This window comes from Lissotriton vulgaris, chromosome 3_2, assembly GCF_964263255.1.
Source record: "Lissotriton vulgaris chromosome 3_2, aLisVul1.2, whole genome shotgun sequence".
NCBI classification, from domain to species: domain Eukaryota; kingdom Metazoa; phylum Chordata; class Amphibia; order Caudata; family Salamandridae; genus Lissotriton; species Lissotriton vulgaris.
This window is the reverse complement of record NC_141690.1, coordinates 10,918,502-10,934,215: the sequence shown is the minus strand read 5'-3', so window position 1 is coordinate 10,934,215 and position 15,714 is coordinate 10,918,502. Positions and strand designations below refer to the sequence as shown.

Here is a 15,714-nt window from a genome sequence, read left to right as displayed (position 1 = left end):
CAGAAAGGTGAAAGATAGAAAGGGTAGAAAAACGAGTGAAGGAGCAGAGGGAGAGAAAGGGAAAATGGCAGAAATAAGGCACAAAAGAGCAGAGGTGCAGAAAGGTGAAAGATAGAAAGGGGAAAAAAACGAGTGAAAACGAGTGAAAACGAGTGAAGGAGCAGAGGGAGAAAAAGGGAAAATGAGCAGAAATAAGGCGCAAAAGAGCAGAGGTGCAGAAAGGTGAAAGATAGAAAGGGGAGAAAAACGAGTGAAGGAGCAGAAAGAAAGAAAGCAGACAGAGGTTCACTGGACCACCAGGGATGAGGCGCAGGGAAACCTGCGGGTGGAGGAGGGCCTCGATCACCAACACTCAAGAGTGCAGGGGCAGGGGCACCTCACTTAATGGTGGAGCTGCGAGGGTGGGAGAGCAATTTCACTGGCAATGAGTCAGTGGTCTTGCTCCTGTGGGTTTATGGAGAACGGTGAAGGGAATTCAAATATGTGTGAGTCCAATTTGTACCTCTAAGGGAGGGAGCAATATGAAAATCCTGACTGCATGGGAGTTGAATTACTGGCAAAAAAAATCTAACAGTGTGTTTTTAGGGACTATGGGCAAGTCCAAGTTGGTGGGATGATACATCAAGGCTCTTGGAAAAAGCGCAGCCACATCAGCATCAGACTGGAGAATAAGTATGACAAAAAAGGGAATTAGCCACCTGCATTTATGCACCCAGAATCTAGAGCAATGTCTCTTTATCTATGAGACTGCTCGAATTGCAGAAACCTGAAGACTGGCCTCTTTAAATAACATCACCCTGGATAACTTACAGTTCTAGCACCAGTCCTAGCAGGTTGGGCGCAAGCGCCATGCCGAGTCATGGCAGAGTAAGGTAAATGCCATGTTGAAAGTGAAGATTTTGCTAGTGTGAAGGCTATCAGTGAAGAGGCTATTGATATCTTGGAGTTGCACCTTTTTAAGAGATGAGTAGAAGTAGAATGGACATGAGGCTAAAGGTAGCAATAGATTCAGATGAGAGCATCTGCTTTTCAGCTCACTGATTCTCTAAAGAACCTCTTGTAGCTTCCTTTCAGCAGTGCCAGGGATTCTGCTGTCCTCCATATGGTTCTATTCCACTCTGTAGGGACTATTTAAATCACATCCTAATCATGTTAGCTCTAATATTACCTTGTTTATGAGTTAGGCCAGAGTTTTGTTCCATAGGGCAGCACATGCTTGGCACCAGAGGCATTATATTGTTTAAAGGACTTCAGGTCTTGAAAGCATCTGCAGAGTTGCATATAACCTCCCGTCTTCCATCTTGGGTTAATGGATACCTAGTATCAACTGAGATTAAGCCAATGTGTATGTTTTCACAAACAGTAAACTGCGGGCTCAGTTATAACTCGGGAGGTAATCCCACTTCAGGTGCAATCTCCTGTTTGTGCAAAAAAACTGGATGACAAGTCGGGTGCAAATTATACTTCTCACTGGTGTTTGCCATCCTGACTTTTCACCTCGTGAAAAACTGAAAAGATAATTAGTGCAAAATGTCGGTTTTCACATTTGGGAATATGAAAAACATACTCAATTAGCACTTTATCCCCCATTCTGATGTCTGCAACTCGCAATCGGCTGTAAATTGAGCACAAAGTAATTCGGCAGCAATCACTACTGAGTGGGTTTTTAAGCTTAAGCACTCACACTAGGACAATAAAACTGACCACTGAAACCTTGTGTCCATAATTTAGCTTTGGTAAAAGTTGCTAATATACTATATACTTCAAAACCAAGCACATTTCAAAAAAGCAATTCTACCCTGATGCGCACTTTGTACCTGCGTTTACACCCATGAGTGGTTGGGCCCTGTTTATCCTACCTGTCTGGGCTTGTACTGTCTTTCAGAGGAACACCAGAGGGACCACTGCTGTTTGCTTTGCTTTTCTTATGCATATTTACATTTGTTTGGCCTTGCGACACTCCTCTAGCTCTATTTTTGATCTGCTTGTCTTTATTGCATAAGGGTCAGTAATCCTCTTCTGTGAAGGCCACAGGCAGGTCAGTTTAGGTCATGGACAACTGATGCAAGAGGGTCATGGCCTTAAAACTCTTAGGAAAAATAAAACAGCCCTACGTAGTACACACAGCCAAGTAACCAAACCAGTCTCATTATTACAAGTGTAGGAAAACATATATAGCATATACGGGCAAAATAAAAGGTAGGACATCATTTTGTATTGAAAGAAAATGATGGTGCTGGTCAATTAAAACAAGGGAATGGGTTAAGCCATGGGCAATCAAAAAGATGCCAGCGATGATGCAACCTGGGCTGACTGGCACCCTGATTAACCATTAAGTATCAGGGCTACATACAATTGGTGTAGTACTTCAGGCCCGCCCCTGAGCTTTCACCGAGGCTCCTGTCAGATAATTGCAGAATTATATTGTTACCAATCCCTCTCTCCTGGGCACATTGTTTTGTTGCTTTTGAGTACCAGACTGCTGGATCGCCCAGTAGCTCCACCGGCAACACATACAACTGTACACTCAACGATAACATCAGGATTCACAAAGAGCATGCACATGTAACAAATTCAGATATGGGTAAGCGGTCGGGTGGGTTCCGCTACCGACTGCCCCACCCAGAAATGACCCAACTAGAAAGAGAGGTGGATGGCCAATTGGTATGAATACACATTTGCTGCAGCCTTCCTTTTGTCCCACCCCGTAGGAGGGAGCCTGGTTGTGAAACCAGAGCACTTTAAACCATGTCTTCCTGTGTGAGACGCGGGCAGCCACATAAAACTATATCCCATGGCCAACCAACACAATCTCATTAACATATGTGCATGTATGAATATAACACACATAAGATACGCCAACCAAATAAAATAAGAGGCAGGATACCAATTTTCTTTGGGGGGGGGAATTATGTTTCTGGTTTAGTAAAATAAGGTAATGGGTTAACATATGGGTATTCTAGAAGCAGCCAGTGATGATGCAACGTAAACTGTCCGCCAGCCTAATTAACCAACAAGCATAAGTGCTATATATAACTGATAAACTATTAACACTGATTCACATTGGTTTACCCCCACACATCTGGAGACCATAGGCCAGCAGAATGTAGTTTCCACCAAACGTGGGGCTGTCACAGGCCACACCCTCAGTTGCTAGGGCTTGCAACTGGCCCAGAGTATACAGGGGTACTGCTGCTTCATTGGAACCATGTGGAGTAATTGCAAACATATTGTCACAAAGCTCCCTCTTGTGGGCACATTTTCTTCATTGATTTTGAGTATCAAAATCATTGTACCACCCTGTAACCCTGCCAAGCCAATGGGAACGGAAGCGGACGACACGGAGGCCCCCTTATTACCAGTCAATTACAACAGTTTGTTAATGGCAACTACCCAATTCCAAAACCTCCAGGTTATGTCTTATAAAACCAAGCCATCTGCTGCCAATTGGTTTATGTCTCAAGTTAATGACGCACCTGTGACTGCCTCAGACCTGGCTCTGTGACAATGCTTCTGGGGTATGATGTTCCACCAGATGATTCCACAGGAAGCAAGTCATTCACTGAGATAGGTAAAGGTCTCCCTCTTGGCCTAAAGCAGAGGTTTACTTCCTACCATAGCTAGGTTGTGGTGAGGCCTGTCATTAAGGTACTTTATTTGTTCACCAAGCCTGGGATGAGAAGATCAGTTAGTGCAAGTCCTCATTTGCTGCCATCTCCCTCTGACACCAGCCCTGAAGGGGAGGGTTGGTGGTGAGTTTGTTGGTCCAGTAATCCAGGTCTACGTTGACTTTCTCCAAACAGGTCTCCCTGCATGAGATTCCATCAGCCATATTTTCACATTAGACAAAATAAGAATATTTAAATACTAAAGAGTTAATTCATGTTTATGTTTTCCACAGGCAGAGCATATTCCTTCGTCCCCTCAGTTCATCGATTCTCACCTGTATGTCTGGAACGTCACTGGAAACGGCTTGTTGCACGCAATCGATGGGGTGAAATTAAAAACCAGAGCAGCTCAATGCACCGACTTCGTCAGCATTAAAAAACAACTGGCTTTACTGGAACAAATGAAGGTCGCTCACTATAGGTTTGCGCTCAACTGGTCTTTGATTCTACCTAATGGAGACCTGTCAGTCATCAACACTGAAGTCCTTAGGTTTTACAAATGCCTGATAAGTGAAGCACTAAAACTCAACATACAGTCCATGGTTACGCTCTACTACCCAACCATGAATTATTTGGGTCTCCCCCCTCCTTTGATGCATTTGGGAGGATGGCTCAATAAATCTACCACCAAAGCTTTCCACGACTACGCAAATTTATGTTTTGAGCAGTTGGGCAACCTGGTCAAGTTCTGGATCACAATAAATGAGCCAAACAGGGTGAGTCATGCCTACAACAAAAGCAGCAGTGACACCTACCACGCGGCACACAACTTACTGATAGCCCACGCAATGGCTTGGCAGACGTATGATAGACACTATCGTTCTCATCAGCAGGGCAAAGTATCATTCTCCTTACAATCAGACTGGGCGGAGGCGGCCAATCCTTATTTTGATTCTCATGTTGCAGCCGCTGAAAGATTCCTTCAGTTCGAAATTGCCTGGTTTGCTGATCCGGTATTTAAAACAGGTGACTACCCAGAAAGCCTGAAAGACTACATTGCCTCCAAAAACAGACGAGGTCTTTCCAATTCAGTTCTTCCACAGCTTACAGATGATGAAAAGCAACTGGTGAAAGGGACAGCTGATTTTTTTGCTCTGAACCATTTCACCACCAGGTTTATCATTCATGAGCCCAAGAATGGCAGCCGATATGAATATGATCGGGACAGTCACTTGCTATCTGATATCACGTTTCTGAACTCTCCGGCTGGACTAGCTGTGGTGCCATGGGGGATGCGCAAGGTACTAAACTGGATCAAAAAGCGATATGGAAACATAGATATTTATATCACAGCCAATGGGATAGATGACAAGTCCTCCCATGAGGATGATCTCCGGAAATATTACCTGAAAAAATATACTCACGAAGTTCTAAAGGGTGAGTAAATGGATTGGCATTCTAGATGTACAGTTCTGTGTGTAAACAAGACAATGCACTTTTATTTTTCATGTTTTTTCATCCCCAGCTCCTAATTATTGTACACGTTTCCTTAAAGATGACAATGATTGTTCATTTAAATTTCTGCCTTTTGTGTTTTTTCCTTTTTTCTTCAGTGGGCAGGGTCACCGTACTTCTTCCTTATTCATCCTTTCTCAAATTTTTTGTAGATGCACCATTTTGCTGTTTTTCTTTATGCAGTGCACACCTCTGAGCTCCTTTTCCCTTGTTCACCTCCACACTACCCCATAACAGCATTTTTCAGGTTTGTTTTGGCTAGACGGCAAAGCTGTTTTGTTAACAATTTTATATATATACATACCGTGAGCAAGCCGTCAGTGGGCGGCGAAACGCGTTGGTATTTTTTATGCTGAGAACTATGGATAAATAAATAAACTGAAAAGAAGAGATCCTACGAGTGCGTTTTCATTCCTGAAGAGGAGGTGTGGACGGTATATATATATATATATTATATATATATATATATATATATATATATATATATATATATATATATATATATATATATATCCCCTTCATCCATTGAATGCAAACATTCAGTAGGAGGTAGAAGACTAGGCTACACCAAACAGCAACTAGCATGCCACCACGAGAGAGAAATATTCAATTCTTGCCGTGTTCCAGTCAGTCTCCTCCAGGTTGCCCTCACCTTTCTCCCATCCTATCTTTGATCGGGAAGTTTTTTGTTTTATTTTTATATAATTTTTTTCTATATCAGTGCGATTGCATGACTCTTCAGTTGGGGCCGACCGTACCTTGTACTTCAATTAGGATTCATCCCGAACATATTAATGAATTCACTATACTTCAAAATACCGTATCTCAGTTTCAAGCAATTGAATCATTGAGACTCAAATAGAGAAAACAGCTACCTCAGTGCAAAAAATGTCTTAATCTTAGGAATCACACATGTGTCTCCTACTGGCACGATCCCAGTTATATCCTACTTTTGGAATCCGACCACATGCATTAGGTCATGAAATAAAACCCAGTGCCACAGAGGTTTTCACAAAGATAAACATCCCTCTCTAGCCCAGAGTAAGAGTTGTGGATTCCAAAGCATGTTCCACTACTTTTATAAAATCCAGTAGTCCAGGTGAGACGCTTTCCCCATATGTACCGCTGAGATATCTTCCTACAGTCATCACATGCCAATTGGCCATCAAGGCTGGAGCCTACTGTGAGGCGTAGTAACAATCATATATCAGTATACCAGCTGGGACAGCTAATAATACTTACTCATATGATGGCAGTGTAGTGATTATATTCTGGAGCATTACATTACCATCTTAGGTCACCTTGCTCACAGGTTGAAGAGAAGGTCAGTGCGTACCCTCATTGCAAAATAATTAGTAAAATATTAACATTATTAATATTATAAAATAGCACAGCAATTCAAATAAGCAAATGGGTTCCATCAAAAAGAACAGGTAATCAAAAGCCCTTCAACTAAAGTTCAGATTCTGAAAAGGAGCATGCATGCAGGTCAGGTCCTTCTCCGACGTCCAGGAAGGTGTCGGCAGCGCCGCCTCGACAGCTAGATCCAGCAGCAGGGGGAGAGGGTCGACGGAGCCGGGAGCCCGGGCGACCATCTTGGCCGCCGGCCTGGCTCCACCCCTGCTTTTGCATAATTGATGAAGGCATTATGAAGACATAATGCCTTCATCAATTATGCAAAAGCAGGGGTGGAGCCAGGCCGGCGGCCAAGATGGTCGCCCGGGCTCCCGGCTCCGTCGACCCTCTCCCCCTGCTGCTGGATCTAGCTGTCGAGGCGGCGCTGCCGACACCTTCCTGGACGTCGGAGAAGGACCTGACCTGTCGAGAGTGACTCCGGAGGCTCTCCGAGCTTAAGGGACTGAGATATGCCTTCCCGGTCGGTGTGGCCTACGAGGGTCCCGGAGCCGGGACCTCGCGTGATACTGCAGCCGGCCGCGAGTGGAACAACAACGGCCGGGAAGACCCGGAAAGAGCCAGTCACCCGCCGGGGCGTTCTGGGGCGTTCTGCCCCGCCCCGAACAACAACCTAGCGTTCGTTGCTGCGTGCCGTCCCCCCATGCCGGACAGAAACCCCCCCTCCCCCCGAATGCTGCCTTGCTAAATGAAGACGTGTGACGCCGCTCTTCGTCTCCCTGATGGAGCTTAGCGCGACCTGCTTGCAGCTGCCTGTATCCCGCGCTTCGGATGATCGGGGCCGGTTGATGCATGGCGACTTGGCGTCGCTCGGACGCACTGGGTGGCACAGATGGGACCTTCGGTGGGGCAGTTGAGATGGCTACCACATCGTGTGCAACCGGGGGGACACTCGGATGGTGCACATGATGGCGGCTCTGGTGTGGACTCCGGCGGCATTTATGCCGTGAGCCCCATTTGGTAGCGATATCCTCATGGAGCCGTACCCACCCGTGGTGATGGCGACGCGCATTTCAACAGGAGCGCGGAGCTCGGATGCCCCCTCCCGTGTTTTGGCAGCACAGCGTGTGAATTGGGTTCACGTGGCGATCAGACCCCGGCACAAGTGGAAGTACGAGAGAGCCTGATGTCGGTATTTTCTCCATGTGCCTTTGTTCAGTGACTCCCTCTACAATCTTTGGTAAGGCCCGGATGGGTGTCTCTACGCGACCCTACATGTTGCTGATAAGTGAGAGTTTGTGCGTGGGGTCTCCTTGATGGTTACAAAGGGCATCGTCGGAATGGCGCTTGGTCCATGGGCACATGGAGTGGTCGGGGATTCCATCGGATGTGAGGCTTGTGGGGACTCATTTGTTGCCCTTTCCCATGTGGCTGACATCGTCATGCAACCCAGACAAATTGAACTGCCTACTCTTTCTGAACCGGACTTTGTCTTGCTGCGCGGGAGGCGGTCGTGGGCTGTGAACGGCTCTGGAATGTGTCGTGTCCTGGTGTACTGCAAGATTTCCTGCCCTTCTCCGGACATCCTTGACTATTGTACTCTTCGTGTTTTGTTGGCTACGCATTGTGCGGACTGGGACACGTCTCTGATTAAGGCCGGGTGGGTCTGGGCTGCATAATGGTGATCGTTTTCCTCAGATGCTGAAAGGGGGGGCCCTCATTGAGGTTGGGTGACTGGGTGAGCTGGCGGGGCGACTGCTGTTCTGTTTCTGTGGGTGCCCCGGATATTCTGCAACAGCGCTGTTATACTTGTAAGCTATGCGGGGGGCCGGGGGCCTGTACTGGGGGATCCCCCAATATATCTTTTTCTTTTATATTTCCTCTCTCTTCTATATTTCGGGTTCCATACACTGGGCGACAGGCACGCTGCTAAGGGGGAGGCCGTAGCCGTAGGCAGGGGTGCAGGGTGGGGGGTTAGGGGGGGTACTACTGTTTTTCCTTTTTATGTTTCTAGGGCCTCTTTTTTCTCCTTTGTCTCTCTCGGCTTTCCCTTCACTTTTTCTCTTCTTCACTTCTTCTGGGAACCGAGTAATAGGCTGCTCTCTGTACGTCCTAGTGGTACAGATTACAGGGGTGGATGTCTCTATAAAGTTTTACGTTGCAGCGGGCATATACTGTATTGGTGGGCAAAATGTATAGCTTATTGTTTATCCTGATTAAGGTGCGTTAGCGGTAACGTCCTGCCCACAGTAGTCCTGACTGTGAATATCCTGATCTGTGATAACCCCTTGCTCTTGTATTATTGGATTGTGCGGCATCAGATCCTTTTTTTCCTAAAACTCTAAAAGAAACCTCTTTAATCCTGGTACCAATAGGGTACAGACGTTATCCTGAGCTACAACGGGGCATTTGGGAGGCGGATTGTTGCACTCTTATGGCTTGATTGATTCGCTTTGACCGTCTCTGTACTACTGGCCGGCTGTGATGGTTTTAGGCCCTTGATTGTAACTGCTTTATGCAACAATAAAGGTTTACCAAAAATTTTTAAAAAAAATATATATGCAAAAGCATGTAATTAAACATAATTAATGTGCAAACTATACATTATATTATAGGATCCACAAAATCCAAGCAAAATAGAGCGCGAGGAGTCTTGAGATTTCTTTTGTTCAATTATTTTTTATTTGTAGTAAAATGCATCAGCAGAGCCAACGCGTTTCGTCCAACATGGACTTCCTCAGGGTTGGAATTGTCATATTGAAGATCACCAAGATGCTTCTTCTATAATCAGATGTAGTATAAATATGCTGGTGATCACTGTAGCGTCTGTTCAGTAAAATCTTAAAAGAATTATTGCGTTTGATTCATATTGGAATTGTCTTTTAGAAGATCACCAATAAGCTTTTTCTATTATCAGATTTGGTATAAATATTCTGGTAATCACCATAGCGTCGTTCGGAAAAATCTTAAAGGGATTATTCTTTGATCCGTACTAGCGTGAGGACAAGGCTGTCTGTCTATCCGTTATCATAGATCTTGGTGATCTTCTAAAAGACCATGGGGTGTTCCTTGAGTGTTGCTGTGGGTGTTCCCACGGAAAACCCATGGTTTTTTACACTGCCCCAGATTTACAACATAGTGTAAATCTGGGGCAGTGCCACAATTAATGCTTTCCCAAAACAGGCATAATGAGGAGAAATGTTAACAATGCCTCTTGTTTTTCCTCCTTCCACCTGTGCTCCATTCTGTAGCATACATAGGACAAGGAAAATGCCTTCTTACATTGTTTTTGTGCAGGAAAGTGTTCCTTCCTGCACAAAAACAATCACCCCAAGAACACAGACACCCTTGTACCATAGTGATGGGTGCCTGCATTGGCACTCGGCTGCAGTTTGTTATCCGGCACTGGCAGAAAGGACAGGAATGTGCTGTATCTTGCAGATACCGCACATTCCTGTCCTTTCCTTTGATGTAGGGCAGTGCAGCGAGGAGGCTTGCGAAGCTGCCCTACGCCAAAATATTGTGAATATGCCTCTTAGTTTAAAAAACAAATCATAAAGTGAACTTGTTTTGAACATTTATAGGCCACTCAACCTTGATAATGATAATGTCTGATTTCAACGTGACTAGCGTATTTTCCATTTTTGTGCACTATTTAATAGGCTCTTAATCAATGCTTCATTATCTTAATTGTATATCTAAAAATACTACCTGAAACAATGTATGTACCTGCATTTTCAATAGCATTTAAAGTATCTCTGTTTATAGGGTACTTCTTTTGTACCTGTAGGGATTAACGAGCCTCTGTGTGTGATGTAATAAGTAACCAAAAGTTGGATGCATCACTTCCTGTAATAGCACCAAACCATATGTCAGGCAATATCACTACCTTTGATTTCATGGGGTCCAAAAGTCACGTGATGTCACTTCCTGAGATATCACCAGGTCAAAGTTTGTGTGATGTCATTTCCTTTGACATCAGGCGGTGTTCACATGGCATGTGAGGTCAATTCCGCTACCCCTGACATTTTGATAAATCAACGCCCATGGGTGCCTGCGTTAGCGCTAGGCAGCCAATTGTGCGCCAGCGCTGGGGAAAGGAAAGGAATGTGCTGAATTGGAATAAATATGCTGCATTCCTGCCCTTTCCCTGTAACGCAGCGCAGCAAGGTGACTTGCTGCGTTCATTTTTAATAAACATGCCCTTTATTATCTTACAAATTAAGCTCTGTATAATTTCCTGCACTATATACTATGGCCTAACTGGGAAGTTGAGAAGTCCAATTGGGGATTAGGCAATTGTTCCATGTTTATAAGTTATGATGCACACAATATGGCTAATCAGCAGTGCTGTGGTGTGCAGTTAAAAACCTGCAATACCAATCAGCAAAAAATGGGGGCGACAACAATCAAGAGGGTTTTTTTCACAGACGTGTTAAGTGTAGATACAGGTGAAAATCTGTGGTGGTATAAATAAAATCATCTTTAGTGAAAAGAAATGAAAACAAATTTATAAAGCTTACTAAACCCAAATGTTTCAAGGCACTGAGCCAAAAAAGGGAACAATCCCAAACAAAACCGGAGAAGCACTCGGGGACAGAGTTTAAAAGAGCCTGGTTTTGAGATGTTTCCTAAGTAAAAAGAGAAACTCAACTTCTGAAATAAGAATAAGCAAAGTGTTCCAAAGCTATGCTGCAGTGAGAGAGATAGCGTCCTCTCCATCTGGCTTTGCTGTACCTAGGAGTAATCACCTTCACACAAAGAGATGATCTAATAGGTCTACCTGGTATGTAGCATTGATAGAGGGAGGGAAGATGCTGGAAAGACCATGCAGAGTGCATTAAAGATTATCCGCTTTCTGACTGGCAGCCAGTGGAGAGCGTGAATATCGTCTCTCACCGAGAGGGGCTGAGGAATATTCAAAATAAGGCGAGCAGCTGCATTCTGAATCACCTGGACTTTGTTAAGAGAGGAGCTGGTGATGTTCAAATAAAGTGTGTTGCAATAGTTTAATCGTAATGTAATCAGAGCAATGACTACTGATTTACACACTTCAGGATGAATGAAGGGAAACCTTTTCCTCAGAGCTCTGGTGATTTAAAAACAAGTACAAGTGGTACGACCAACCTGCTATAATTGCTAAATACCTGCTCGTAGGGAGATGGGCTAGAATGTGAATATGTCAAAGATACCACCAAGCTTAACAGAACGCTGTACTCTCCATTCAAGTTCTGGAGCCGGTCCGCCTGTTCCCACCTCTTCATCCCCTTTCTCAATGCTAAGTGTGCCAATCAGAAGTGGCAACATTACAAAAAAGTACAGTAGGAAATGGGAAGAGAAGGACATTAATAGGGCAAATGAGTTGGGGAAAGGAGGTGTAAAAGTGGAAGACAGGAGGGGAACATGGAGGAATGTTAGAAAGTGACAGTATTGGTGCAGGGGAGAGACAAAACCACACCATTGGATCGGTGGTGAAAGGAGAGGCAGCAGTGTGCCAGAGAAAGACTGAGCAGGGCCCAGGGGTAGGATGTGGAAGACCACCGAGGTCAGAGAAAAAGGCAGAGCAGAATAGCTTGGATAACAGAGAAGATAAGGAAGTGTTGACAGATATGTGGACTCTCCTTCCGTAAAAACAAACTAAACTAAACAAACAATAACAATTCTAAATTTGGCAGATTGAATAAAAGGTTGATGTACTCTTGCTGTTATGAACGCTAATATTACTTGAAGTTAATACACTCAAAATTAAGACATAGGGCCACGTCCTTCAAATAAAACCACATTCTTTTTTTTTTTTTTTTAATTTTTTGAAAACCTTTATTGTGCATAAGTAAGACAAATACGGGCCCACAACCGTCAGGCCGGCCGCGATACATTTGAAGCACAAGTGCAAGCAATACGGTTCCACAGCGTCATCAGGTGATTTAGCTACTATCAATGAACATGGCACAGAATGGAATTATGTCGCCGAGGAAAAGGAGCAGTGAAGGTTAATTTTATAAAGTTTTTTTTCGATCAAATTATAAGCAGTGAAGAATAGGAACGCAGGAGAATTGAGTCCGTACATTAGTTTCACAACGTGAGCAGGCAGCATCATCAATGGAACAACAATGAAATTTAACACCCCGGGCAATGTGGCGGCGTAAAGGAGCAACAAGAACGTCAGTCAGTATTTACGCCCCACCCACAGCGCCACCCACTCCCTGCTAACCCCTATCGCGGACCCAAAACAGAAACAAGGTAAGAAGAGCGCAGAAAATTAGAAAAAATAAGGCCCATAGAAATGAAATGAGGAAACCTAAAAATACCCCCCACCCTACACCAATGCGGAGGCTACGGCCTACCCCCCCCCCCCCCCCCCCCCGGCAGTGTGCCTGTCGCCCATTAAAGAACCCGAAATATAGCCCAAGAAAGGAAGGGAAGAGAAGGAAGATGAAAAGAAAAAGAAAAAGGAAGTTCACACTTGAAATATAGGGAGGAAGAAAGAATAAACCCTTCTACCACTCCCTAAGAGAAAGGGAAGGCGGGGAGGAGCCCACCCAAAATCGAATCACCCGGGCCCCCCAGCCCCATGCAACCCCTACGCCGTGCAGAGCAATGAACTCGGTAGGCATACAATCAATAAAAAAGGGGGGGGGAACAGGAGTAATCACAGCCAAGTTACCGGGTCAGCACATGAACGACCACCCCTTCAGTGAAGCATACAACAGGTCGTGCCCACCCCCACCCCACGTTAGGAAGTGCCACAATCAACAACAAAATATCCGGTGAGGGCCAAGTACTGAGTCTCCCGTGATCCCCGGCCACTGAATACCCCCCATCCTTCACAGAGCGATGAAAACAGGATCTTCATAATCTATAGAAAATAAGGAGAGAAAATCCACAGCGCAGCAGCGCGCGTTGAGGAAGCGTCCCAACCCGGGTCCCCACTCCGCCCTCAGTCACAGTACACCGGAGAGGACCTCCCTAACCCTGGCCGGATCTTAATCGTCCCCCTGAGCATGGCCTCGAGAATAGTCCCGCCCCGCATGGACAAAGGGGTAAGATGGCCGCCCTCGACAAGACAAAGTTCCCCAAGCACAAAATGGACCCCACCTATCCCATACATTGATGGCAAACCAGAAACAAACCGTTCCAATGTCAGCATGGGGTAGCAAAAAGTAACACAGTGAGGGTGCACCGTGCGAGACAATCACAGTCAACGAAAACAGTTGCATTGCCAGCGGAGCCTTGCACAAACACAGCGACACAGTATCCGACTGCGTTAACTGTGGCAGGGTGGAAAACAATGTAGCCTCCACAGGAGAAGCTGACGACAGTCCGTTGGAGGAAGCACTGTGTGAAAGCTGCTCCATTGTACAGTTCCGCGGAAACAATGTATCGCCGTCGATGCAGGGGGGGGGCTGATCGGTGCAGCAAGAAGAGCCGACATCCAGAACACTCCTCGATTCAATAGCGACTTCATCCAATTTTGCCCCAAGCGCTTGGGAACACTTGCGCCAGTCCGCCCTCAAGTCGGAAATCGCGGCAAGAACGGAGGCATAGGTTAAAGCAGGCTGGTGTTCTATTGTCTCTACAATCCTGGGTGCACCAAAACGTTTCACATTTCCCTCGAGACTGTGCGGGGCAGTCCAGTCGGGAGACAAGATGCCGTCCGCCAGTTCTGTAGAGGGAGCAGCCGCCATGTTAGGTATCCTGATGAGTTCACCGGTCCCCCTGGCAAATCCACACGGACAGTGTAAATGCGTCCTCAGCGGAACGCGGGCCAGCCACCGGCAGGTGACAACACACAAGAGCCCCCCTTGCGTGTGCTCCAACAGGGAGAAGTGCAAAGGCAAACCAAAGCGGCCGGGTCCGCGCCGGCCAGGAAAGGAGAAGCGCGACTCACCTCGGCGCCGCACCGAGGAGGGACGTCAATCCAGACCCGCACTCGGTCGAAGCACACTGTCCAGCGGAGGGGGGCCCAATGCAGGCGCCGGCCCAGCCACCAGGCCGGCGGGGAAGGGATAACAAAGCTGCTCTGCCGTCGACCCTCAGGGGATCCAGCCGTCCCCGGCAGAACAAAGCAACACTGGGTCCGGTCTCAGGGCTCGGTAATGGCGATCGCGTCAGCACCGCGATTTCGTCAGCTAGCGGGCGGGTAGGGACACCGGGGAAACACCCCCGACAACAGCGCGTTTCTCTCGTCCTTCCGCAGTAGCGCCGTGGCAGGATTAAGGTCAGGATAGTGGCGCAGGAATCACAGGCTCGGGGAGCCGGGCGACTACACGTCCGTCTCCGCCGCCATCTTGGCTCCTCCCCCTAAAACCACATTCTTGTGTGCATCCTCCAGTGGTGGCCGACACAAATAGAGTGGTGGGGCAGGTGGAGGTGGTGCGGAGACCGCGGGAGGAGTGCATGGGGTGGTACGTGGCGGGCGGTTTAATAATAAAAAATAAAAGACTTACCTGGTGCCTCACACTCCTCTGCTTCCAGTTCCTGGTCCCAGCAGTCCCTGGGACAGCATCACGACTCCCCATTCAATCCCTGTGGGGATTTGCGTGAGTGTGCTGAATTAACGCTCTCTCAGGCACAGGGAGTCTGTGCTGTTTCTCCAACCCGGCTGTGCACTACAGCCTCGTTGGAGAAACCTAAGTGAGTATGTCAGTTTGGCCCCCTAAGATGGCCAACCAAACTGACATGTGCACTTAAAAGTGCACTTACCACTTCTCCACCCCCCTACCACGGCTCGGCAGCGCCCTTCCCTGCACACCTTGGCACAGCCAGTAGCTGAAAAGTAAAACGATAATAAAATATCTATTATTTTTATCTGATGGCTCTGAGCCAGTGGGGCAATGCTCCTCTGACATTGTGAAGGAGCCGCCGCTGGCATCTTCAGCAGAAATCCTCAGGGTTCCAACATTCTTTCTGTAAAAATGGCATGAAGGAAAGGTTGTCAGAGGGAGGCTGGGGAGTAACCTTAAAGTTCTCTCCTCAACTTGGGAATTCCATCAGGATTGGCGAGATTGTAATCAGCAAGAGACTGTGTGAAAAGGCGTAGGACTGACTGACTGACAAACACAACGATTATAATATAAAATACGGATCTAGAGTGTAGGTACGGTCAGCTGGGCCTAGGGATCCGTTTTTGCTATCAGTATCTATATATCCATGAAAGCAATGTATGCACATTGTACATAAAACCATGCATTCATTTATGTATTGGTGAATGCGTCACAGATATGCATACATTGTATCT

At 46.4% G+C, this 15,714-nt stretch overlaps 1 protein-coding gene across 2 annotated transcripts in view; it reads left to right on the top strand.

Annotated features, from left to right (window-relative positions):
* The window catches only part of KLB (klotho beta), a 229,994-nt gene that overhangs the window by 118,806 nt on the left and 95,474 nt on the right, over window positions 1-15,714 (top strand). For both annotated transcript variants that reach the window (XM_086963974.1, XM_086963973.1), the window contains exon 5: window positions 3,902-5,045. In XM_086963974.1, coding sequence (XP_086820100.1) covers window positions 3,902-5,045 — 1,144 coding nt within the window. The remainder of the gene's footprint in view (window positions 1-3,901; window positions 5,046-15,714) is intronic.